This window comes from Morone saxatilis, unplaced genomic scaffold (assembly GCF_004916995.1).
Source record: "Morone saxatilis isolate NCDOM2014 unplaced genomic scaffold, NCSU_SB_2.0 Contig18, whole genome shotgun sequence".
In the NCBI taxonomy this organism is placed as follows: Eukaryota; Metazoa; Chordata; class Actinopteri; family Moronidae; genus Morone; species Morone saxatilis.
The window spans coordinates 4,216,434-4,244,189 of record NW_023339740.1 but is presented as its reverse complement, the minus strand read 5'-3'; the positions used below and the strand labels follow the sequence as shown (position 1 = coordinate 4,244,189).

Sequence of the window (27,756 nt, the reverse complement as noted above, 5' to 3'; positions counted from 1 at the left end):
ATAATTCATGTTTTTATTAGTGTGTAATCACCTGATTAAAGGAGTTCTGTCTAGACCTGCTCTATTTGAAAAGTGTCCTGAGATAACTTCTGTTATGAATTGGCGCTATACAAATAAAATTTAATTGAAATTGAATTGAATTAAAAATAAGAATCACTGAGAGACATTTTTATGGATCTACAGAGGGAGTGGGTCTTCTTCTAAAGAGTCCACCATGTTTCTACAGTAGCCCAGAACAGACCAACCAAACACTAGATCTAGATAGGGCATTTTCCATCCATATACTATATGTTCTCCTATATTCTTGGTTGAGTCAAGGGGTTTTAGTTGGTTGGAATCTGCAGACTCACCGCCAGATGCCACCATATCCTACACACTTGTCCTTTACGTACTTGAAAAAAAAACAAAAAAATCTGTGCTCAAAATATCCTTTTGTGTTCAAGATTGAGGCTCAAATATAACACCATATATAAGGAGTTGTAAAAACAGAGGCAGAAACAAGCAGGATCAAAACAGAAAGAATAGGGTGAGGAAAGTGTGGACTTCTTTTGCACTTTGGTCTCCATATTTGCCAGCTCACTGTGATCAGTAGTTGCACACTGTTCCCTGGAGCTGTACTTGTCTCAATACCAACACCACCTAGCTTGGCACTGTACAAACAACATCCATCTAAAAGGGATACAAGTGGGAATATTGAAGAAACCACTGTATTGTTACCTGTTGACACATCTGTATACCTATTGTCAGCTCTTAAATGTTAGATGGCAAATGATTGTATTAAGGCAATAATAATATAGAATTGAGTGTAAATGTATTCAACATAAATCACATGCTGCACTGTCTGGATGAATGCTAGATTTTATTGTGTTTATTTTATGTAGATGTGTGCCTTTAAACCGTGATAAGCCTTCAGTTCTCTGATGTGTTCCTATGGACTCTAAGTTTGGTGTTGCCAAATTTCTACAGGATATTCATTTTTTGTGCAGCACAGTGCCACTGAATATAGCCTGTTGTACTTAACTGTCTCTACGTTAGTATGTGTTCCAGGTATTAACAGTACAGATATTTTCTTTGTGCTATTTTTGTGAACAAATAATTCAGTATGGATCTCTCTGTACTTGGCCTTTTCAATTGTTTGATATGCACTTTTAGAAAGATTGTCTTTACTGATCTGAAAATAGTATCCAAAGATGGTAATAATCCTATTTTCACAGTGACATCAAGCTTGATCGGACTTTGTAGTGCTCACATTTGTAAAAACGTCTAGATGACATCTTTGCAACCATGATTTGTCATTGAAATAAAAGACTGACATGTGAGTCATGATTGCTGTCTTCTGGAGAATATCAGTATATCAGGATTGTTGCCTTCAGAACTTCACACCAACAAACAAATTCTTCCTGAAATGCATTTATTTGAAAATGGTGAGAGAAACTATATACCTATTTTGGTTTGTCTGACTTTGTAGAGTCAAAAATAACACAATAAATTAAGACAATATCATAGTTACACAAAAATCTCTTCCTACATCAACAAATAAACAGTCACAGTTACAAAAGTTGCCATTGTCTGCTGAAGTGAAAAAAAGGCCCATGTTCAAAGGCACATATGTTTGGAGACATTCACTGTCTAAAAAGGATTTTAATAGTTTAATTATGCTACTGCACCTTGTAGAGATTACATTTGTTGTGCAAATAATTTTTTTTTAACAGCAGACAACAACCGAAATTGAACCAAAAATTGAATGGCATTACACACATTCAAAGGCAGTGACCGACATCCACTGGATCACCGCTTACAGTAAAATATCATCTGCCTTCTTTAGGCAACAACTTTCATCTTGAGATGAAATGTCCTCTCCTGTCCACAGAAGTTCTTTAGCCTGATGTTCTGTCTGCGGGGCTCCTAATTAATATACAGTTTCAACAGTATTTGCAGTGTCCATTTAAGGCCTACAATGAAGTCCAAGCTCCATGAGTTCAAGTCAAAACCCAGCCTCATCTAAATTTGAGGTAGGCTGGTATAGAGTAGTTGAAGAGCAGGAAGTCCATTCGATAGAGGTTGTACAGCTTCTTCTGGTAGAAGGGGCTAATGTTGTGGAAGAACTGGGCCGCCATGTCTCCTGTAGTCCTGGTGCTCTTGGACGAGGTGGGAAAGCTGACCTGGTCCTCCACCCCGGCCAGCTGTAGCACGTAGCGGGAGTCCTGCTCCAGCGTCTCGTATTTACCCACCACATCGTAGTGGATGAGGCAGGGGTGGCACAGCGAATGCACCCGCTCCCAGTGCTCGTTAAATGGCTCTTCACGCTGGGTGGCGGGGTCCACCAGGTAATACACAAACTCCTCAAAGGAGACATCGTTTCCTCTCTCCAGAGCTTCTGGCTGTGGGTCCGGCCTGTGACGCCGCACTATCTTTGTGCCGTATCGTTTATGAAAAGCTGTGTTGTAGCTCCGTGTGAATTTGTTGCGGTACGCAGACACCAGTCGCTCGAAGGGCTCGCGTACAAACACGAACTTCAGGTAGGAGCGCAGGCGCTGGTTAATCTGGGAGGTGGAGTACTCTGACAGAGTGCGGAGGTTTCCTGGGACATGGGCCTCATTGGCGGGGATCGCCAGTGGGTCTCGGAGGGACCCGGTGACACCTGTCAGAACCATGAGCACCCGCTTCCAGTTGGTGCAGGCCACTTTGGGAACGTAGCAGTACAGCAAGCCGTGCTGGTCGTCCACGATGACATGTTTCAGGTCCTCCGGGATCAGGACTCTGCGTTTGCGGGTGTAGGAGCGGCAGGCTTCTTCTAACACCTCCCGTCGGCCCTGATGGATCACCTGTACTGGTGATTCAACCTACAGTGAAAAGGAAAATAAGAATTAGACAAAAGGAACTATTTATCAGTAATAACAGGTGAAGCTATCACAAGTCTACTTTTAAAGGATAATTCCAGTTTACACAGTTTGGGCCATAATTTATAATATCACTGTACTCTTCAAGTTAATTGCTAAGATTTGGAAATGCGTCCAGAATGATGAGGAAAAAAAGACTAAGGAAAAAACACGAGCAATCAGACAGGTTTCAAACAAACCCTTAGGCCCAGCGTATTTGTAGGCGAAAACAATGATAAATGGTAAAATTATAAGCCAAACATCCATCTGACTTCTTGCTTCATCTTTGATTGACCACACTTGTGTGCACATTGTTTCCATGTGCAATGAAGGTCAGCTACTGACATTTTGGGTAGGTTCTCTTTCCTTTTTACCTCCAAAAAACAGTGTTGCAATTATGAATCAGTTGAAAATTAATCTATGACTATTCTGATAATTGTTTGATCATTTCCAAGCAGAAATGCATAATGCTAAACATCTGTTAAATCCAGCATCTTATTATTATCATAACTAATAGAAATGATAGCCAAAACGATGAAAATAAGACCAAAGTTATACAAAACAGAATTAATATGAGGACCTTTCAGTTTGTTCAGCTCAGTCTTGGTACATGGGGCACCACCGAGTCTTCAGAGCCAACTGCCACTGACTCAAGTGACAGCAGTGGAACTTTTGTATTACTTTTAAGTCAGCCCTAGGAGGCCATACTGAGAAATACAAGGCAGAATGTATAATGTAAAAGTTATCCAAGAGGAACAGAAATCCTGCTCATCTACATAGAGCCAAGACCTACTAAGTTCTCTGAATGTGAGAAAGTGTATTTACAGATACTTCTCCTCTGGAGGTCTTAATCATGGTCCATCCCTTGCCATCCGCATACTGCCTTAATAAAACCACGGGTCAGCCAGTTCAGCTTGGCCTCCTCGTGGCACAAACGCCTTATTTACTTCTTTCATTTACTCAGCCTGGCTCACCACTGCAGCGGTCGGAGCCCCGAGTCGCTCGGTTTGACTCGGTGCCTGACACTATGTGTGGCTCTCTGTGTTTACTGGCAGACACTGGAACATCAAGGACACACTGGACTGGCCAAAGACTGTCGGGCCAACACTGCCCCTTCTCTGTCAGCAGAAGTTTGTGTACTATATGTGTACAACACTGTCTTTCCAGCTTGGACTTCAATCCCTTCATGTGAGCAATATGCTCAATTTAATAGCGTTTTCTGAGTATATTTAAATAGCCACCAGGATGCACCACACAACAAACATGCCATTCAATGAGAATGCCAAAATCTTCTTAAGTGTGTTGGCTACATATACATGTATTAAATGTAGCAAAAAGCTGCACTTTAGTGCAAGTTTAATCCAAGATTTACTAGGTAGCCAAATCCATGTGTTCTGCTTTTCACTAAACCAGTATAATCTATGCAAGATCCTTTGAAAGCAGTGTAAAGACAGAAGAGACTGTTTATCCTATGATTTGACATTAGATTAAATAACACTTAAATTAAAGATGTTTTGGTGCACAAAGATGGTTACATAACATAAGACACAATCTGAATTGTAATTTGTGAAGGAGTTATTTGTTTTTCAAGAACTTCTTAGGGTTGCGTTCTCTCACTCGTTACAGAAATGTTTGCAATAAACAATATTTTAATATTAACAAAGAATCAAATGATGTGTAAAGTGAAAGTTGGTAGTGACAAAACCACAGGGAATTTTCACCCAACTCAGCAATTCCCTTTAGCTAGATAGCACGTTTTAGAGACTTTCACCTCATCGTTTTGGTTTTACGGCCTGAACCTTCTGTTCTGGTTCATTCTCAGTGTTCTCGTTGACACTGTTTTCAGATGCTGCAGGTGGCTGCAATAAACCCACTGTACAATATCTGTCCAGCACCAAACAAACAGACACAAAGATATTTCCCTCAGGAGTTGGAGATTACAACCAAGCTAAAAGGACAGTGAATATTGGACTTCAGGTGGCCAGAAACACAACTCCAAATGAAGTTTAGCAACCAAGGTTTAAGATTTGAATCTGAATAGAATAAATATGAGAATCTTAATAAAAGTATCAATATTCTCTGAATGTCTGTCTATATATGATCATCTTACTGTAGGTTAGATGGTTTAGGCTGTAAACCATCTAACCTACAATATTTTGAGTATTCTTTATCTTCTATCAAAATTTCTTCATTATGCTATAATCCTGTTTATCATTCAAATCAAAACCATTGATAACTGGTCAAAAGATGAAATCAATAATATAACATGTTCAATGGTCTATAGAGCTGGGTTTATTTTATCAAAATAAATGGGATGCCGGTCTGCAGTCCATTATGCTCCATTTCCTTCACTTTCACTTAATTGCCTGCTGCACATCCAAAAAACGCAGCATGCATGAGCAAAGGAGGACAAATACATGCTGTATTTACATGTGTAAATAAATAATCTTGCATTAATCCAGTTCACTGCCCGTTGCCATCCAGACAGCTTAGCAGCTTCCTCCCACGGGGAATCGTTTAAGTGGAAAGGTACAAAGAAAATATCACAAGCAATTAAAAGTAAATGATGTCTGCTGGAGCTGCTTTGTTTTCTGGCATGTACACCTTCCTACTCCTCACAGGGAGATTTAACTGGAAACAGCTGCTGCAGTGCTGCTTTTACTGCTCCGTGTCTCCAAGAACGGCTCCAACATTCACATAGATGAACATCTGCAAGTATGTATGGATTTATAGAGACAGTGATTATATAGAGCCCCACCCAGGGGTGTTTATTAGAGAAAACCCCCCTTAGTTCTTTAATTTCAAAAAGCAAACATTGTAATAAATTGAACCACAACAGTCCTTTTGTGCCGACAAGCTATTTTTTTTTGGCACTTTGAGTCATCTGTGTATTCAACATAAAATGTGCTTTTGTTCCAAAACACAGTAGGGGTTCAAACGGGGAACTTTAAATCCTAATATCTCAGCAGCCAGCGATGCAGTGACGCTATTGTTGTTCAAAACTCATTACAACAATGGAAATGAGGTTGTACGTGGTCGGATCTCTGTGTAATTAGCTCCAAACAGATACTATTTGCAGATTTTCCCTGGAGTGTTCAGTGCCTCCATAAACATAACTGTTCTCTTGCGCTCATCAAATGCAACTCTAAAGTTACTGAGCTCCCTGATAGGGCCCGTTCACACCCATAAATCCTCCTCCATAAATGTCACTGGTGTAATCCAACAAAGATGGCTGACCATTCTGCAGGATAAAACAACATCAAAGCAGCTGTGCCTGATATGAGAAATATTACAACGATAAAGACATCACAAAGAGATACTTTCCTCAAGGTTTCAGCTGAGATGGTTTATAAGGGCTGGTGCCAGACTGATGGATTTAACTGGATTGGGTTTAAGAGGCTAACAACTTAAAGTCATGCACCTATTTTTCCTGCATACCTCTGCTTACTCCTACTCAGGTTCAAACATGAAAGCAGCATGGCAGCTTTTGTACTGTTGTGCCGTCCACTGTCCTCAATAGCTATATGCACTTACGCTGTTCAAAATGCACATATATTGCACAAGTCAGCTATTAACAAACCTTTTGAGTCCAAGCCAAGGCCAAGTCCAAATGACAGAGTCAAGGCCGAGACAGAATAAAAATAATGCTTTTTCCATTGCAAATGAGATAATTGGTTGCCTGGTACCATGGTTACCAGGCGGACAATGTCAATTTTTAGATGGATGAACAACTCCAAGAATAGTCAGAGACAAGTCCTCAAGTCCGTTCTCAGGCTCGAGGACTACAGCACTGCTGTGTTTATCCTATTATTTAATGTCAAGGTGGCTGTCTATAGACCCTTTATCACTTTAACATCACATTTTTTCCTTCAGAGTCAGAACTGGACATTTCAATCATTCTGATTCAGCTGCCGTTGTGTGCTGCTTTAGTATCAGCTTTGTACAGTTCTTCCATTCTGCCTTCTCTCTTTAGACAGTACTGTCACTGTAAACGCTGTGCAACACAAGCTTCATTAAAACCACATTAATGCCAGCTTACCACACTCAGCAGTTAGCTTACAACATAGTTAAACAACTATGGCTTCCAGGAAATCTGATGCAACGTGATAAAACCATAAAATAAAGCTCTAAGGACAATGATGAATACATCAATTGGTGCTTGTATTGTAATATATCGACATGTTAATGTCTACCTTATGTGCTTTATTGTATTTATTGTTGTTTTCTCGAACGCTTGTTGCTGCTGTCCTGGAAGAGAGATTGTTGATCTCAACGGGTCTTACCTGGTTAAATAAATGTTTTTTCCTTAGCATGACATTTGTCCGCTGCACTTCTAGAGAAATTACTGAAACTTTCTCCAAACCTTAAAGATTCCTAAAGGTTCACCCGAATTTCACCTAGTGGTAGCTTAATGTGGCATACAGTCTTAGTTTCTTCTGCTTTTTAGCTGAGGTTTTGCCATATCCGTGTCTGTAACCTCTGCTTATACTTCTCCAATCGAGGGTAATGGAAGTTATCTTTGAAAAACAACAGCAGTGTCTTTTTTCAGCATGTCCCTGCTACGGAGGATAACAGGAGGTCACTGTGAACAGGTTTTATTGGTCTAAGCTAAATTCTAGTCAAAAAACGGCTCAGACAATGATGTCATCCCTCATTAAACAGGAGGATGGTGGGTAATTCTCTCATAATAAGAATTACCAGAATAACAGCAGCAGCAATAATACATGCAATAATTGTAGTTATTATGTATTTATTTGGTCCAGAGGGGCACATCAGCCTACAGCTACATTTAATCATCAATTAGGCCTAAAAAAAAAGAGTGCATGAAATAACTTTATACAACTAGAGAACAGTGCATTGGACATTTTTATAAAATCTCTGAATACTGCTATGTATTTTCCACCAATGCAATTTAAATTAATTTTCAAAATGTTTTGTTTCATTGGACAGGGGCCAAGCACATGTATACTGCATGCAGGATTAAAATACAGTGTTTCTTTTTTGACAAATATTCAGTGTACAGTCTCATCAGGCGTGTTTATAGATGCTTTACAAATATGAAGCGGTGTGCTCTGGTGTGTTCTTGCCTGCAGCAGTGCACTTTTTAGCATCCACTGTCTGATCACGTTTCATTTCAGGAAATGTCCTGTTTGTTGAAATGACTGCTGACAGAACTGCAACCATCAGCCTCTCAAACTTTATTTTGTTTGTAAAACTGCTGCCATCCTCCCAATTACAGAATATTAATAGTCATGAGGGCTCTGCATTGACCATTTATGGTGTACTGTGGGAGTGAGAAATATGAGGCTTGTCTAAGCGCGCACATTTTAAAGTTGATTGTGATTTATAAGGCAAAAATTGCATGCAGAATGTGTACAGTACTGTTTTTGTCGCCAAAAACCTTTGCTATGGATCCTATGCAAAGTTTTATAAAGCCCTCTGGACTGAGATTTAAAGCCAGAACCCCCCTTGTAAAGGGAAAAACACTGTTTGGACACTCTAATAATAATATTTAATAATAAGACAAATAAACTCAACATTATAACTAGTCATGCACTCACTAATGATAGCAAATAGCTGTAATCGTTCATCAGCTGACAGCAAAGAAATTGTTCCCATTTGTTCCAGGGTTTCTGCAGTTGTTAGCCTTGAAGCCACACGGGTCTTGTGAGTTGATCACATTATAAAAATGTCATAACAAGTCTAGATGCTGCAGACACAGTATCCACCAAGTAAGCTGGGAAACAATGACACAGTTGACCGTGAATGCAAAACAGGGGCTGGACAACATAATGTAGACCTCATGTAAATGGCATTCACTTTAAAGGAACTAAGTCGCCTTAGAAAACACTGCTACAAAAGGAGGATTACATTAGGTTTCACAGCAGTTAGCAGGATTTATCAATCCCCTGTACACTGAAATCTGGGCAAAGATCATTTGGACTTGTTTTTATGTTTCTAAACAATCCAATTACAACTTTACAATTTCTGCCACCACAGGAAATACCTGCTGAAGCTGATAATGTATTTTATACTGAAAATGGGATTTAAAGCATCTATTTGTCAGTCATCACTATGTCATTGTATCAGTTTATTTTCTATCACAAAAATATAAAGTTTTAGTTTAGGACAGATGATATTTTTGAGCCAAGTGAGCTCATCTGGAAACCCAACACCTGTATTCACACAGTTTGTTATCACTGATGTTTTGCCTGTTTACACTACGGTAATATGAGTTTTTGCTCTAATGTAACACATCTGGTATATATCTAATGTCTGGCATATTTTAAGGAAACAGCATGATTTTGTGCCTTTAACTCGTGCAGCACGCAAACAGCAGGATACAGTTTATGCTAACGCTACTTTCTTGTATACTAGCGTTACTTGTGTGAAGGGGTTTCTGTGCTTTTGACCCATGCTGCCTGTGAAGCTAACTTTGTCTCTTATCATGGCTGCTAGCTGTTTGGCACTGGCTTTCCATGTATCCTGTTAGCTAACCTGACCAGACTGACTAAAACAGGTATTTGGCAAGAAGCTTTAAAAATATCTTGACTGGTTTCTAGCAAGTTGCTTGATTTCTAACCAAGTGGCGACCTCCGTGGCTGCAAATGAAGCCAACACAGAAGTAACAAAAACTGCGGTTCCTCGAGCGGCCACTTGAGGCTGGCTCCAGAGTCAATCTTCACAAAGGCCCATATTAAAATGGACAAATTTACAGCAAAAATAAATATGTTTACAGCCTGGTACAAAAAACTGTTTTGGTCTATATAGCCAAATTCCCTGTTCATGACAACTGTATAGGGGGTGATTTTTTATAGAATCCACCTGTTTAAATTATATTAGGCTTAAAGCCGTCAGAGGTGCCTTACAATCCCTCTTTAGAAACCTATGGGTATCCTGGAGACATCCATTTTTATCTATATTTGTCCATATTAACTGTGACAAAATGTTTTCTAACCCTCTGCTGCACACTCATTCTGAACTATTTAGCAAAAAACAAACATATTAGCTTTAAATTCATAATACGTTTATTCATACAAACATGCATGTTAAACCTTCCAGTATTACCCTGGCCTTTTATTTTCACTCACTAATTGTTTCTTCTTCTGTCACTACTGACAGAAAGTCATTCCCCTCAGTGAATAATATTTAATTATAATCCAATCTCATGCCACTCTTACACTGTAAATAAATGTACAACTTTTTATGTTTTTAAATTCTGGTCTGTCCAATATTATACAATGTAGGAAAACAATTATAATAAAAAATAAAATAAAAAAAAACTTCCCTCTCAATACGTTGGGGTGGACTTATCTGTGTCGATCGTCAAGGCTCTGTCCTCGGTACCAGGAGGCCTGGGAGCTTGAGGGAGTTCTGGCGCAGTATCCGTAGTCTGTTTCATAGACTGGGCTCTTTGGATCTGGCTTTGGATGTTGGTTCCTGGGACTTGTTGGAGCAGATCAGTTATAGGGGGTCACTTGGCCGAGTGGCTCACAACTTGGGGATTCACGTTGCCCCCGCTTCAGCATGGCTCAGCGCATGTTCTTTCAACCCTCACAAGGATTCAGGGTCATAAATTGCCCAGCCATCATTACCTCTGCCAAGAGTACTTAATTTATCAATCAGAGCTCAAATAGAGTTTTCATTCTAAATGCAGGTAAGACTGAATAAATACAAATAAATATGTAATGTGTGCGGAACGAGTTCCGGCTAGGCCTTAAGGGCTGATACTACAGGCTGTTGGAGGGATCGTGGCTAGAGAGAACTGACCTGGTCACCATCATAAAGCGTCTGTAGAGGACTCCTCCTCGACTTCTGCCCACTGCTTCTGTCACCGGCCGCCTCCGAGACTGAGGAAACACAACACAAATATCATGAAATCTGACTGAAAGCGATTCCAAAGCATAGATGTGTTTGGCTGAAGCAACAATCAGACTAGTGCATTATGAAACAATAGCACTTACTGCATATTTAACACCAATACAAGGTTAACAAATACTAATAATTTATGGTATATCCTCAAACACAAACCAGCTTTTCTGACCTTGTGTGACGGTCAAAAAAGCTGGTTTTAGCTTTAATTTTACAATGTTTTAGCAAAGACATGTCTGGAACAAAATAAGTACATGGATGGACAGTGGAGAAACTGGTTATGCTACTTTTTTCCACAGTAAATGTAGGTCATGAATAAAATCCAAGTGAGTAGAATCCAAACTGACCACAGCCTGTTCTTTGTGAAGGAGAAAAACCTTTTGTATGCACCTATCAAGTCTATAGGTTGCAAAGATAGATACTGTGTGGTGTACTAAAAAAGAGTAAATGTAAAACAGTAGAAACTTAGAGAGCAAACTACTTTTATTGGTTTGTTATTGCCACAGTTTGATCTGCTCCAGTGCTCTTGTAATGGTAGATAAAAAAAGGCTTTGGCAGTCCAACATTCAACCTTCTATATTTAAAGTGACTTTTGTCAGACTTTCTGGGTTGAAGAGAAGCAGAAAGAGAAGCCAAAGGACCCAGGAGAGTATGTTGGGAAGCATTGCTGTGTACAAGCTTGAGCTCTTGTTTGCAGGGATGTGTTTTCACTCCAGCATCAGATTACACAGCTTCACAGAGCCACAGGCACAGTTTCACTACTTGAATCTAGAATTACATTTGGGCAAACATTGTGAACAACGCTGCAGTGCTACAGATTGCAGCTATGAAATCGAATACATTGTAAACTTCAATTTAAATCAAATGTTGCCGCAGTCACACAACAGAACAGGATAGAAATGAGTTCTGTGTCTTCTGTGTCTATTTTATATTAAAGGAATAATTTGCCATTTTTTGAAATACACTTAAAATCAAGTTACATCTTGTTTATTTAATCTGTACAAAAACTAAAGTGTATCTATTTAACGGACTATTTCTCGGCTGGGAGCAGTGAGTTCGTGGAGTAGGCTATTTATGCAACGCTAAGCTAACTGTCTCCTGCCTGTAGTTTCATATCTAACAGACAGATATGAGAATGGTACCAATCTTATGATGCAACTCTCTGCAATACAGTGAATATACCTATTTCTCAAGATGTTGAACATGTTGCATTATATGGTATCTTTGACAGACAAGAGTTATTACATCCATTTCTTATATTAATCCCCCATTTCCTCCTAAGTATTCTGCAGTTACATTTACAACGATCAGTCTACCCAGAGATGAGCACAGGTAGCACTCTAAGAAACTACTGGCAGGTCTCTGACTGGTACACTTAGGAACAACAGGAGTCTTTCAAACATTGCCAAGGAGCTCATTCTTTTTTTTTTTTAAAAACAATTCCTCATTTGAAGAATCACATTTTGAGCCACAGGTGTGTGATGTTAAATAACACACAGCTGTGTTGTTCAGAGAGAGGCGTCCAACAGATCTGTGCCATGTTGCAGCCTTGTGGATACAGATGCTTTTTAAATCGAGATATGTGACAATTGCATGCTACTTATGTCCAAAAGATAAAAAGAGGCCTTAAGTAACCTGTACATCCCATGGCAGTAATTATTTTTATCATGGTTATGGTCCCTGACTAAAATAAATTCATTTAAGATAAATTAAATAGATTAGATTCTGCCATTACCTGTTGAAGGAATGTCCGCTGGGTTGCCTGCTAGGTGAGAGGGGCTATACCAACTGTCTGTTAAACATGAATCTAAAGCCAGTGGACTGCTAGCTTGGCTAGGCTCAAAGCTTGGAAACAGGGAAAAAAGCTAGCCTGACTCTGTCCATGGGTTAAAACAAATGCCTACTACCACCTCTAAAGCTCACTAATTGACATGTTGTATCACCAATTACACATTTGTATGATTTGTACAAAAACTGAAATCTTTCCTTTTGGTTTCCAGCCTTTATGCTAAGCTAAGCTTGCTTCATTGCTGGTTGCTTCATTTTGAACAGACAGACATGAGAGTTGTATTGATCTTCATCTAACTCTCAACAAGAAAGTGAATAAGCATTTCTCCCTAAAATGTCCAACTACTCCTTTAACATAGCCTAACTTTGATCAGTTTAAAGTGGTTTAAGCCTCCAGGTGTCTTCATGACAGTACACAATTCTTCCCCAACACAGTGTTTACTGAACTGTGAGACATTATCAGCCAAAAGATAGGAGGCCTTATATGTGACTCTTGAACAGACAGGCAAAAATGGCTGGTATGATATCCACTTCAGCATTTGGTCCTGCAACACAAATGTTCCTCAGACGTGCCTTGCCCATGCATTAACAAAAAAGTGACAGCAGTTTCCTCACTGAGAGAAAAAGCTAGTTTTCACTGGAGTAAACATCTGTAAACAGCTCCAAAGTCAAGAATCAATCCAACTCAATGTCGAGCAAAGGAGTGAGACATCTGTTTCAACTGCAGTGTCATCAATCAGACTAATGTCCCATTAACTTCAGTATGTTTTTATTGCTTTCAGAAGAGCCTTATTAAATAATACATATCCTCTCTGCATTGTATTAAGCTCCAGAGTTGCTGAGGCAGCAATAACATTTGTCATCTGTTGTAGGCGACTGCATTTACAAATACACAGGATATGATGCTAATTAGTGGCATATAAGAGCCCAGTTATTATTGAATGAAGCACTGACACACAATTTTGAGACTACAGGAAGACTCAGCTGAGTTACTGTGCGTGTGTGTGTTTCCACACTGTGGTGTGATCGGGCCAGTCATGGGTGCCAAGCAGCTTATGAGCTGTAAACCCACTGACACACTCGTGGTGGAGACTGCCAGTGAGACTGAATGTGTAGTTATGACCAAACTATGAGGAATAATTGAGTATATGAAGGATACAAAGTTGATCTTACATGCGATATTTCATACTGAGTTATGAGTGTTGAAGGAATGAACCTGTGATGTGTTTGAATTACCCACCCAACAGATCACATACTGTGGGCAACTCAAAAATACTGCCGACTGCTTTCTGTCCATCCCAGTGAACTGCTTGGTGTTGTGTTCAAGGAAATTTCAATCACTGAGATTTAAAACACACACAATTTACATTATCATTTTTAGAATGTCCATGTGTTTTTATTTCAGGTTTAGTTTTTGACACCACAGAATGCAAAGTTTTTCAGCCATCGACTCTTTCAGCGTTACCTTACCAGCGTCAACATTTCACAAATAGAAAAATTAGAAAAACAACCCAAAAATCTTAATTATACATTGATCTGATAAATGAAATTTTTTTTTTCACTTTTCCAATTTTCTATTTTTTATGTGGTGCAAAGTGACTATACTAACAAGGGTAGCTGGCAGGCTAAGTGCTAACATGTTAGCCAGTCACAAAAAAGTTTAAAAAAGCCATTAAAATACATATATATTGGGGGGAAAAGGGCAGCACAGTCAAGACAGCTTTCTACTGGTCAAAGCCACAAATATGCAAGTCAAAGTTTACCAAAGTTGAACTCAATGAGAAAAGGTTTTGCATATTTAAATTTGCCCACAATTCATTGGAATGGAAATGTCGCGTTTTAAATGCTGGTGTGAGCAGGCCTCAATAAATCATTCACAGTGTGCATGATGTGGATTTTCATTACAATGAATTTTGATGAACATAATTAATAAAATACTTGAAACCTGATAAGATATTATGATGCTGAGGAAACCTTATGACGGCACGGCCATTTGCTGCCCAATAGCTGCTCGGGTGACTGTATGCAGACAGGGACAGTTTCATTGAAATTAAAGCTAATCATAATACCATAATAAAACCATAATCCTCTCACTCAGCGGACTAACCTCTGTCACAATGTGCAAACTATGGCTTATTACTGGAATGAACAGTGTCATGACCACTCCTTATTTTTTTATCCCTCTTAAATGAAACACCAGTCAGCAGAGGTAATGTCTGAAATAATTTAGGAACTGACAAATACCTGGCAGACTGTGAGTGCTTCAGCAACACGCTGAGATGGCACATTGACTGGGCTGAAAGAGTGTATTGTGTATCATCACTGCACTGCTAATGTGGCATTACTCAGCAAGCAGAGGAAATTTACAATCCACACTTTGTCGTGAGGTATTTAATGGAGAGGCTGATGAAAGATCAGAGATTTAACTGATTGAACTGTTAAAGCTGAACAGCTGGAGAGGGTGGACTGCACATTGTGAAGGAAGGACAATATTTTTGTGTGCAAGTGTCTCCAAAAGTGAAGGGAAAAAAATGCTACAAAGGCACACACAACTTCTCAAGCTATGGACTCGATCCATATGCTGTTCTAGCTCAAATTCCACCATTGGGAAGATTCACCAACCCCACCTTAGGCCTATTCAAAGGAAGGAATAGTCCTGTTGGTTTAACCCTGTCTAGACCCAACACTGCAGCATTCCTCCTGGCTCGTATAGAACCGAGGGCTTAGGAAATGCAAAATATAGAAAGGCTAATGTGTGTTCCTCCTGTCCAGGCCATAAACGGAGCTCTGTTTAGGTCCCACTGGGAAAACTGGGGCCCCCTCCCCCCCTCCTAGGCCTCTCCTGCCAAAAAGCAGTTTTACTGAGAGACACACTGTCCAAGGGAAAGCCTGATCCTTTTAGGCCACAAATGTGTGTGTAAAGGGTGGCTGCGCAAAAGCAGAGGCATGTGGGTGGTGTAGTGTCTGTTTATTGAGTCTTAGAAGAATGTATGCAGATGTGAGATATGAGGCTTCCTCATCCTGTTCAGAGAAAACAGGGCTACAAGGGTCTGGTGTACAATAGTTGGTTAACTGAAATATTAGCTAGTTATCCCTTTGCATGTTCCAGCATGCCTGCATTTAAATGTTTGCAAGTGCAAAAATTTCTCTGCAAACTAACAGGGTGATGATTTTTTTTTAAAACTGAGGAAAATCAAATGTTGTGCACTGACATATGCAGCTGTTGGATGTCACAAGCTGTTCCTGCTCCCCTGAATCCTCTCCAATGTTTTAATCATTTACTGGGGAGTTGACTGCCTCCCACATTCTGCTGCAAGTGCTCTGAACAAGCCACGTGCCAGAGAATACCGATCAACAAGACACATTGCAAGCCTTAGCACTCATTTCTGATTTATTGCTCAGATATGATTGTTTGCTCGGATATGACTGTCACATTATCTTTTAACTGTGGCCTGTATCATATTCCAGTGTTAACAGGTCACAGTCCTAAAGTGACTCACATGACAAATGTGAGCAGTGACATAAAAGTTACATGAATTCTGATATAACACACTGAGGTCACATCAGACAATCAGACCTGATTTGGACCACATATGAAAGTGGCCCAATTCAGAACTGAGCAGATCAATTTGGAGACTTTTCAAATAGAGTAGGTTTAGACCATACTCCATATAAAATTATTTACAGAGACATTATTTACAACAGATCCCACCACGAGCAAGCACCTGGCGATGACAGCAAGGAAAACTTCCTTTTTAAGAGGCAAAAAACCTCGGACAGACCCCGGCTCTAGGTGGGTGGCTGTCTGCCTTGACCAGTTGGGGTTAGATCAGACTCCATGTGATTCGTGCTGTTCACACTGTCAAAAAAAATCATTGGTGTGGTGGAATTGTCCAAGACATTGTTGCTGTCAGGAGGTGCTGATATGTCCAACTGTAGATGAAGTGATATGTGACTGGATAATTGAATACTTTGACCTGATGGTGGCACTAGAGGAAAAGTCAGGGGATCACTAAAGTCCTTAGGATTCAATCTTTGGGGACCTTGACTGTCTGAACCAGATTTGATGGTAATCCATCCAACATTTGTCAGTGAGGACAAATAGACCGACTGCCACCATTAGCTACCTGTTATTGCCTGAAAGTCTCCGACCGAAAGATTGCAAGTTAATGAGATTATTTTCCTCATTCAGCCGTCAGTGTGGCTAAAAACTGTTTTGGTACCACATGGCAGCAGACAGATTTTAGTGAAACAACAGAATCTGTAGAGTGGAGGTCTTATTGAGCAATGTCAACAGTGAGAGAACAAATCACTCAAGGATTTCGGCGCTGAAAGCAGATGGTTTAAATGGAATAAAAAAAACATGCACTTGCTTAATTATCAGCTCCTAGCTACTCTTTGCCATGAATATGCAGCTGGCTGGAGGACAACAGGTTGGAACAGCAGGGCCACCCTGACCTGTCAAAGATAGCCTGACTGAGGATCTGACAGCAGTGAGGACAGAGGACTGATTTCAACTGGCAACTGCTGTTCCAATCAAGCTGACAGTTCATCTTTATGACTGTTGTGGCCTCCAGTCAAGCCCAGACAAGGAAGGTATGAGGTGGGGGTACCACTCCAGAATGAGAGTAATGACAGCAGCCGCAAGGCCCAAACCATAGTCTCAAGTTCAGCTTGTAATAGCTAGAACATCCTCAACAACATCTGTATCTTTAAATGTTACCGCCGACATATAAATCAGTGTTTCTGGGTTTCATTTCCAGGGGGACATGCAGGAGAAGATCCTGACTATAAAACACAACATAGCACATTCCAGACCAAGCTTCACCACATAGCCTTTTTCCTCCTCAGCTCTTGAGCCTGTGCAAACTTTATGGAGAAACAGCTGCCCTTGTAGTAAAGACCCCACACATTGGGAGAAATACCCATCATAATGAGTCATTTCTTCTGGAACTCAAGACGCACTGCCTTGAGTCAGTCTAACATATGAAATATGATCCGTATTGTCAGCCCAACAGACAGATTTTGCACTTTTTTATAAAAACTGACGGGGTAATGTCACGACTGGTTAAAATGGTCAGTTTTTGGAGTGTGGGAGGCCTCTCAAGTTCTATAAAACTATACTATCTCCATCCTCTGTGTCTTTGACAGCGCAGGATACATGTACAGTAAACCCACTCTGCGTCTATGTAATTAACCTAAATTTAGATTAGCGCAGAGAGGACAATTAAAAAACAAGACAATTTTACACTGTGCAACTCTGACTTGGCAGTGCATTCCTTTGTTATGTGGCTGCTCTCTTGCAGCTTTATATAGTCTTGGAACAAACAATATGACCTTTACCCCAGATGGAGCAAGAGAGGGAAGGTGAAGGTGTTCCAAATGCAAATAGGACAGACTGGCTGCATATCTGAACCCAATTTAAACTGATTTAATGCTGACATGCAGCTTTGATGCCTGAAACATGAGATGCATTCCAATCTACATTCAAGCTACCCGACACCAAGATACCAGAGGCAACCTCTTAAACGGAAAATAATAACCTTCAGATGTTTCACCGTTCACTTATATAGCGCTAACATACGTGCTTTGTGTCCTGTGCTTGGTTGTGCATGTCTTCAAAAAATTACCTCTAGACATCTGCAAAATGCAATTAAGCACATGAACACGTGTACGGGCAGTGCATCAGGATTTGAAGCAAAGTCAGCAGAACGTTTTAAAGAGAAACTAACATAGGTTGTTGCCACTGCCCCTTTTGTTGCTCTTAATATTAACAATAACAATAAATATGTGTAGCCATGTTTTGTTATGACTGCTTTATGCAAAATCAGAACTTTTGATTTGGCTCTAATTCTCCCCTTGGTAGATATACTTTGTAATCCTCCAGGGACATAAAAAGTACACAGTGAACTATTTGAACAGTGCTGCTTACAGTGCAGCCACTACTCTTGTTGCCGCCTTAGTTTAAAAAAAAAAAAGACCTGAACATCCCAGCATTTAAAACTAAATAATTTTAAACAATATCAGTTCATTTCAGTGGAATCACCGTGATCAGTAGATTGCTTTTACGTCTAATTCAACTAAAGCAAACTTAAACATGAGAATTTGTTCCACTGACCATCTACAAATCGTATCAACACTGTTGACCTTTAAAGGAACTGAGAATCGAAGTGCAAAAGGGAGGAAGCTAACATGTTAACTTGATCCACCATCCATTTTTCTATTTCACAGTTTGCAATCAGTCATCATTTGTGAATGAGCTGTTCTGTAAGCGTTTTGCAGCCACCGTATAGTTTCTCTTTCACATTTGGAAGGGATGGGTGAAGCGACGGAGTTGGACCTTTAAACCTACACTAAGTGATTGTTTGGCCACGGGGCCCCGGTGTCAGCACTGATAACATATGAACTTTTAAAGTGATATGGAAAGCGTATTATCAATCAGCTGCCTATTGACACCTATCTGACACAACGATACACTTTTATTTGAATGAATCCAGCCGTCTACACAGGCGGCGAAATTAGGTTTTCAGGTTTTTGCAACCTGAAGCTTATTTTTACACTTTAAGTCTATTTTCTTCCATTTTGCACAGGCTATTGCTCTGCTAACATGCTGCGCTCACTAAGCCGTCTATGTAGGCATGGTCCAGTTCCAATACTGTGCTTTTAGTTCTGTTTTAGTCTCCAAGCACTCCTGATGGAAATATCTGGCTCTTTAGCTGCTTAATGCTCCATTATGTTCACCAGCTACGTCTGTTACAGCTGAAAACAACGAGATGAGAGCCAAGAGAGTCAACCAAAACAGTTAAAGCCATAAAACCGAAACAATGAGCTGAAAGACTCAGTGTCAGAGGAGCAAGCATTTCACATATAACTAGTAATGTGATCCATGTTTAATATAACAGCGCAGATACAGTAAAGTTCAATATAAGAACGTCAAATTGTGATCGGCATCACATCATGTCAACACTGACTTGTATTGTTTCTCCTTGAAAATCAAAGAGAAAGTCAGGTGTGAAAGGACTGTTGGTGCGCAACCATCCAAGGGACTGTTTTTTACCTTGACTGCTTCCAATTGCCCCAAAACTTTACTTTAGTGGTGTAACAGCATATTTCAAGCAAACACTTCTCAGAAGTATGACAGTATGGAATCCCTCTGGTCTCCACAAGAGGTTGGTCTTTCATAGGTTCCTATAATTACTCCGAACAGTCTTTGCTCCATGTCACACATCACACACATCCAGAACTGACTGACCTCTCTCTTAAAAACCCAAACCCCCTCACAGTATGGGCTGTATACGCTTCTTTGGTGCATGATATAGCTGGGCATGTCTGAATGAGGCCATTGTATGTGGCAGAGAGGGAACCTGGAAGAGGTGGAAACAGATCTCAGTGAGGGCCAACCCTGCTATACCAGCCAGCTGCAACTTCTCCCAGCCTCCCTCCACGTAGCAGAGGAAGCAGACCACTAATCAGTTCTGTAATGAAATTGTTCCTCAACCGAGATCTGTGGTTCTCTGGGAAATCCAGACAGAGGGTGGGAGTGTAGAAAGATGGACATGATGGTAGGAAGGGAGTCAGTCCTTCTAACACCACTTTCTCCATTCACACACTAGCATCAGATTATCGCTATGGCTTACAGTATTGACAGTAGGTGATACCAGTGGGTTTGATTAAACAGGCCATACTGTTAGACAACACAGACATTCATGTTTCCATGCTAAAATATATTTATAATGTCAAAAATATGTTTTAAATTAATGAAGAAAACCTATATTATGGCTTATGTGACTTTGGTTGGTTAGATCCTATGAAATTCTAAAAAATTGGGGTATTTCTCCTATGCTTGTATGTATATATTTCTACATCCAGAAACAGATCTAAATTCTCATTTTGTTAGATGTATTTTGCTGCCGATATATGGGAAATACTTAGACTTAACGACCTGAACTTATTGGCAGAGGTGAGGTGATAAACTGATGGAATCAACTGTAATATGTGACATTTTTGAATGAAGTGCGGTGGAGACTTTCTCCTCCTTTCCCCACTGCTTAGAAACAATGTATTTGGACACAAGCTTGTCTGCTCACCTGGCTTGAGACTGCTGTTGAAGTAGAGGATGACCATAATGAAACATCCCAGACACAAGGCAAAAACCATCCGGATGACTTTGGGTTTCCTCATCCTGAGTCTTTGGAGACGACCAACAAGGCGAGCCGAGTCCTGCCAGGGTTCATGCGAAAAAGGAGCTGTTTTCGTTCTCTACTTTATCACCGATAAGAGCATCGATCCGGCTCGCTGACCTTCGCTGCTCCTTATCTCCCTGTACATCGTTGGATGTCCAGTGTGCAGGTGGCAGCGGCGGTAAGGGCAAGGACCGCGGCTTTAGCTGCTGTGCCGTACCTCACGGCTACCGTACATTGCTGCGGGCGGCTGGCTCACACTGACTGACAGGCTGCATGTCCGCGCAGTCCGAGCAGAGGCCACCGGTCTGTGTGTGGAAGGGGGGGTGGGCTGACTCGTTAACCCCTTTCTCTCCAAACTCGAGCAGCGCCTCCACGGTCGAGCTCGAGCCTTTAAAAGAAGAAAGATCCGCTCGGACCTTTCAAAGTAAAACTACTATCCAGCGGCTACAGGTGACCTCTCACAGCATCAGTCCAAAATAAAAAGGAGGAAATTGCAATAATATCAAAATATAACAATAATATAAAAAGACTTGATTTGTTCATGAACATGCATAACTAAGTTAGATCATTTAAATCCGTACAGTGTTGGGTCAGACCAGGAGCGGATCTAGTGGGGACTGCCACTCCTACAAAATGCCTGGCCACCCCAGTTTTATGTCATCTAAAACTATCTAACACATTAATTTATTAAATTATTTATTCAAGTTATGTAAAATAATGCCACAATAATGTTTTTGGGGCCAGATTACTTTGAATTATAGTCAGTCAGATGTGTGGCAGCTCTGATCTCAAACGCATTGTACACCATTCCCCTGGTAAGATCTACAGAGCCCAAAGAGTTAATTGCTTATCATGAAAAAAAAATCATTTTTAAAATTTCCATTTTTAAAGACAAAATGAAAAATGTAGTCAAATAATTCTTGACATACTATGATTTAATAATTTTTTTTTCAAATGTAATCCGAATATAGTTTCGGATTATGTAATCTCAATTATATGTAATAACAACTTGCTTAAAATAGGTTCAGCATTGTTGCTTTATAAGGGCCCTGTGTGTTTTCATATTTTCAGTAAATTAGTTTATATTATGCTCACTCAATGAATATCTCCACATCTATCATCTTCATTTGTTTACTTAGAAATGACAGGATACACAAGCAATGGGAGAGATGTGGTGGTGGGCCTAATAAGAGTCATAAGATCTGTACAAAATGAAAGAGTGCAATGAACCCACTGTTTACTGACCTTAAAACAGTACAGATAGTGTGAAAAACGAATTACTATATTAAAGTATCCAAAAGTTCTTTCAAATTAGAGAAAATTAAAGTGATTTAAATTGAATGTAGACTACATGTTTGAGAAACTAAGGGTCAGATTAATGTGACACATAATTTCAGTTGAATATGTGAATTTGATGCAGTAGGTTTGAGGATTGAGATCTAAATTCTCACTTCACACTTTTCCCAGTGTGAAGTTCAGCGATGCTTTTATTTTGAAGTCACAATGATGCCACAGCTGCTGCTATTCTGTCTGGTTGTCTTTATGCAGCTTTAGTGTTCCACATGTTCGGCCAAAATGTGACAAGTTGATGGATTGGTCTGTAGTCAGTCATCTGCTGCTGATTTCTCCTCTCATCTTCTCAACATCACTTCATTAATCGCAAGAATGACTTCATTTTTTATTTTTATTTTCATTTTTTCAGGAATATTTAATCATTTATTTTACATAGCCTACTCCCCAGTTCAATCCTTGTCTGGATTCTCCATTGCAATGCCATCCCACCACACTCAACTGAAACAAAAACAAAAGGTAGGACAAAGGTCAGGTCACTATAAACCCAATACTGAGCCCCATAACAGAGCTGTATCCTGATACTACAGGTTAATTAAAATTATTAATATTTTAATTAGAGTGGTATGAAAGTTTTTGATAATTCCCCCAACAAATAAAATCATAAATCTGATTACACCGTAATGTAGACGCACTTCTGGTGAAATTCATAGCAACATTGTCCCAGTTATCATAATATTTCTTCTGTCAGTCCTCATCCCCAAAATGTTCTATTTGGAGCTGTATATGAAGCAGATGTGCCCGAACAGTCAGTCTAGGATTACGCAGGAAATTCTGTTCTTTCAGTCTTGCCAGTGTAAAGAAAGATCATCTCATGGGATGCGTCTAATGGAACAAATTTCAATCAAATCTCAATCTCTTGATCCACTTTGGAACTTGGGCTCTTGCGCAATGTGCTGTGCATCAGTAATTAAGTGACTAAGATAAAAAAAAAAAGTAGCTACTGAAATGTATTTGACACTCATCCTATCTGACTGAGGCATCACAGGGAGTTGAACCTCCGCAGGAGAGAGCACATGACTGCGGCAAAGCTTCCAAAGTTTGATTGTAATCCGACATGTGATACGACGGCTCCCATTCTGAACCTTCAGGTCCAGACGGGGTCGACCAGATGGCGTGTTGTAGCTCCATCCATCGCAGGGCGGGAGCTCAAATTTAGCTTATTAGAACAGAGAAGGCTTCCTGCAGAGCTGCTTTTGAACTCTGACCTTTTCCACATTCCTCATGTTCATCTTCCCAGGCATCATGGATCAGATCCCTGGGAGAAGTCAGGTTGGGTTAGGAGCCACGCGACTGATCAAACCCCAGGCCTGATGGCAAGACGGTGTGAAGCCTGTCAGTGTTTACTGTCTGAGAATGGAATGATGGGTAACCGTCGGTGGGTTATGGCTGGTCAGGAGTCAGCGCAAATTCCCTCAGTGGCTGACCAATAATGCAAGCAGAATCAATACATGGTCAAAGGTTACAGAGATATTCATTTGAATCAGGAGCAAAGAGACACAAAATGACCTCAAAGGGATGCAAAACAACCGCAAAAAGGTGCAAAACAACCAAAAAGAGATGCAAACAACTACAAAGAGACATAAAACTACAGAAGCCGAGAACGGCCATGGATTTTGCACTGTTATATCGTGATAACGACTTATTATCTCGTTATCTCGATATAACAAAGATGGTTTTCTCGTGAAAATGAATTCGAAACGAAGTCATTAAATGTTGCTCATATTCATGCAGGAGAAACAAAACGAAATTGACTAAAATGGGAGTAGGCTGTAGTTTTGCTAGAAATCCTCTGAAATCTCTATAACAAATAACTCCAGTAATTATTACAAGTACACTTATTATCAGTTAGTTTATAGTTTCATTATCTGTTATTAAATTTGCCTTGATAAACATAATTTGAACAATTTAAAGCAGCATTTTGATAAGGCATGCTTTTTAGCATGATGAGGCAATGTGTACAATCCAGCTTGATAACACTACTGTTTACTAGTGGAGGAAAGCAGGCGGACCAGGATCAAAGTACCAAATCTTTAAACAAATAGAACAGTTTCCCCAAATCATAACTTAACTTTAAAAAAAACTAAGAAAACAGTCTAAAATTGGGCTTCATCAAGAAACTTGACTATGGAAGCCGCAAAATGATTTCTAAATACAATGATTCTCCCTCATATACCATATTTAAGTCTATTAAGGTATTCATGTTACTATCACTGTGACATTTCACATAAGTATGATCAATTAACTTGTTAAAGTATGCATAAACAATACTATTTAAAAAAAAATACACAATGGTGTTGTTGCTGTCTGTCTGTGTCATGACAGAAACAGTGCTTGAGTGATATTTGATGGCGGTATTCGAAGTATGTCTGCCATTGGTTGCATTGTGAACCTGCTCTGTTTATTTTGAGGCATGGGCATGGCTCTTTTGAAGGAAATGTCAGCCGGTCAGTCCAACACCTGAGTCTGGACTGAAATATGTAGGTCTTATTTATCTTGTTGTTGTTGCTTTTGGCATCCGTCATGTTGACACAATTCTTTCGGCCAAGTGGGAGATATCTTAGAATTCTTAGAAGAACTTGAAATGCAAGTGGGAGTTTGACATAAATTTTTTTTTCCCACTCAGCTACTCGTAATTACAGTCCGAACGAAGTCACATGTTTACAACATCTGGTTTATGAACAGTTGCAAAACTAATGACATTCCCATCATCCTAAGCTCTACTTTGTTTTGTGCTAATTAACAAATATCATCAAGCTAAAATGCTTAACTATCTAATATTTGCCATTGTGTTTAGCTTATTACACCACTGTGCCAAAGTACCACCTTACAGACCCACGAGCATGGCTGTAGGCTCTCAGGCCCTGTTTAGACAGTTTTTGCATAAAACTATATTTCTGTTACAGTTTGGCCTTTTGTTCAATGCTTTGAATGCTTTCGAGTGCAATCTTTTGTAAACACCACCGTTACTGTCGCTGTGTAAACTGACGAAATGCATTTGATGTGAAAACGCAAATCACTTGTACTATTACGTTTTTAGCCAAATAGATAAAGTTGGATGCCTTATAGTCCAAGCATACAGTTGCCATCTTCTCTTCCTGTTTATATTCACCGTGCTGTGCTGAGGAAAGTGTTTTAACCATTGATATATATAATGGACAGAGCTTCTGGGTCTGTGAAGTCAAGCCAACGCTGAAGTGTCTTAAACCTGCATTCTATGTGAAGGCCAGCAGGGGGAGCTCCATTGGCTGCAATAAAAGCTATACCTTGCAGTTTAATGGAGAAATGGACCAACTTCTCGTTCCATGTCTTCTTCATACAGCATGATGTTCATTAAGTAAATTATGGTCCCATTTAGAGTAAATAGACAATACGCATTTTTCTACGTATTTACATTGTGTTCTTTTGGTCTTGAGTTGCAAAGTTACACTGCCACCCACTGGCCTGGCGTACATACTACAACGTCTTCGAGTTTTTGTGGATCAGTGTGCGAACCTTTTTAAAACGCAGTTTATTAAGTAAAAAAAAGTTTTGTTTTTTAGCAAAATCGTTTGCACAGTTATGCATCTTAAGTGTTTGTTGCACTGCTTTACTCTTGTCTATACGTGCTTGAAAGTGTCTGGTTTATGTGTCCTTTGATGTTGTTTTTGTCTTAATGTCTTTGTCTTAAAAGAATACTGGTACCCACATAACCCACAATGCAACTCGACCACTTGCCATGCTAGAAGATGCTCAACTCAGGCAGCAATGAGGAGCAGGATGCAGAGGTCTGGTAAGCCCCGATCAACACCTCAAGTGACATAATTCGAGGCAATTTATGAGCATGTGCAGTAGTACTCCCCAAGATCTGTAAACAGACGAAATATTGAATAGTCCGTGATAAATAAATACATAGATAAAGTATAAAGATAAAGTAAGTAAAGTAACAGTAAATAACAGGACAGTACAAAGAACAGTGTATTTGTTGTCTCTGCACAGCAGTGTGGTGGTACTGTGTGTGTGTGTGTGTGTGTGTGTGTGTGTGTGTGTGTGAAATGAGGATACAGAAAGAGCAGAGGTGTGTTCCCTCTTAGACTATGCAACAAGGCCATGGCTCAACTCAATATGCTGCAAGTCCTCTTCTCTTGTATAAAACATGATCTAAAGATTAATTACAAACACATTTTCTGCAGCAGAGGAGCAGGAGGAGGGGGAGGGGGAGGAGGAGGAGGCACATGCTGGTTTATAGGGAACATTATGTACCTTAAAGAAGCAGACTGCAGCAACGCTTATCAATGCAAAAGAAAAAAAGAGATTTTAAAATAAACAATGATGCCTTGTTTGTGTGCAATATGTGTGTGATGAACAGAAACAAATCAATCATTTAAACTTATTTAGATGCAGAAAAGTTGGTGTGGTAGCTCGTTACAGCGGAAAGCATTTCTAACTTTTCTGTGGCTACAGGTGCCTGCCATTCTGAGGATGTAATGGAATGTAATGGCACATTATGGTGCAAAGTCCATCACGCAGTAATAAAAAGTATACTGTGTCCTCTGTGTGTAAGGCCAGAACAAGAGGCAGACATTTGTGAGACTGGGCTGCCCTCTAAAGGCCAGTGACTGTAAGCAGCATCAGAGTGCTCACAGAGAGGTTCACAAGTTGGAGTATCATTTAGGTGTAATCTAAATTTGAATATATTTTGGATATCTCTTTTAAATGAACACAATGTACAATCTTAAATTGCATGAGCTGATGATTACTAGAGGGAGAGGGGTCATGTACTTGTTAAAGGATTTCCAGATTTGATTTAAAACTGAATGGCCCAAACCTTATTCCATAACACATAAGAGTTTGTAAATCCTGGAGAATGCATCCTTAGTTTTTATATTTAATAATAATAAAGTGAAATGTAAGTAAAATGAATTTGTCTTAATGTGAAATGATTTTTTATGCAATAAAGTTGTGTCCATATAAATAAAATAGAAATGCCACTTTATCGCCTCATAACCAACGTACATTACACAGAGGAATGCATCTACTAGTGGAGGCTAACCGATTTTTGATGGAAATCCCCACTTTCTTTTCATTTTTAATATTTTTTTCTTTTTCCAGATGTTTTTTTATTGAGGTTCTGGCAACAATTACTGCTTCTTCCAGTTCTTAATATGTACAGAACCACATTTTTCATTGCACTGCCTTAACAAAACAAAAACAGCAGGGGTCACAACTTTACAAACATGATACAGCATTACATACACATAACATTTAAGTTACTAGGATATGCGAGAGTTCTTAATCGGTTAACAAGGTTCACTCCAGAGGGGTCCAACATGTATCTTAATTAATCCCTGGACACTGTCATGAAGGGTGTAGGTCACCTTTTCTCAGAACTGCCTTATACCAATAGTCCAGTGCAGGGATGTCGTCTGAAATCCATTTTTAAAAAATACTTTTATTGTAGAACATTGATAGTTCCTCGAAGTATTATATATGTTTACATGTTTTTGCAGTTTTTTAATATATATATAATCCAAACACCCAGTGCTACCAACACAAAGAAATATACAACTTCATGTAATTTGTATTAAGAAATGAGTAAGCACATATGACAAAGAAAAAAGAGGTGTGTGTGTGAGAGAGACAGAAAGAGAGAGAGAGACAGAGAGAGAGAGAGAGAGAGAGAGAGAGAGTATAAAATGTATACT

General features: G+C 39.7%; 1 protein-coding gene across 1 annotated transcript; it reads right to left on the bottom strand.

The window, feature by feature from the left end:
* Positions 1-1,394: 1,394 nt before the first annotated feature.
* LOC118328811 (carbohydrate sulfotransferase 11-like) lies at positions 1,395-21,012 on the bottom strand. The gene is made up of 3 exons (XM_035662722.1): positions 20,627-21,012; positions 10,650-10,729; positions 1,395-2,843 (listed from the first exon to the last, which is right to left on the bottom strand). Exons 1-3 carry the CDS (start codon positions 20,718-20,720, stop codon positions 1,998-2,000), a joined length of 1,020 nt encoding a protein of 339 aa, XP_035518615.1. The 5' UTR covers positions 20,721-21,012; the 3' UTR covers positions 1,395-1,997.
* Positions 21,013-27,756: the final 6,744 nt, after the last annotated feature.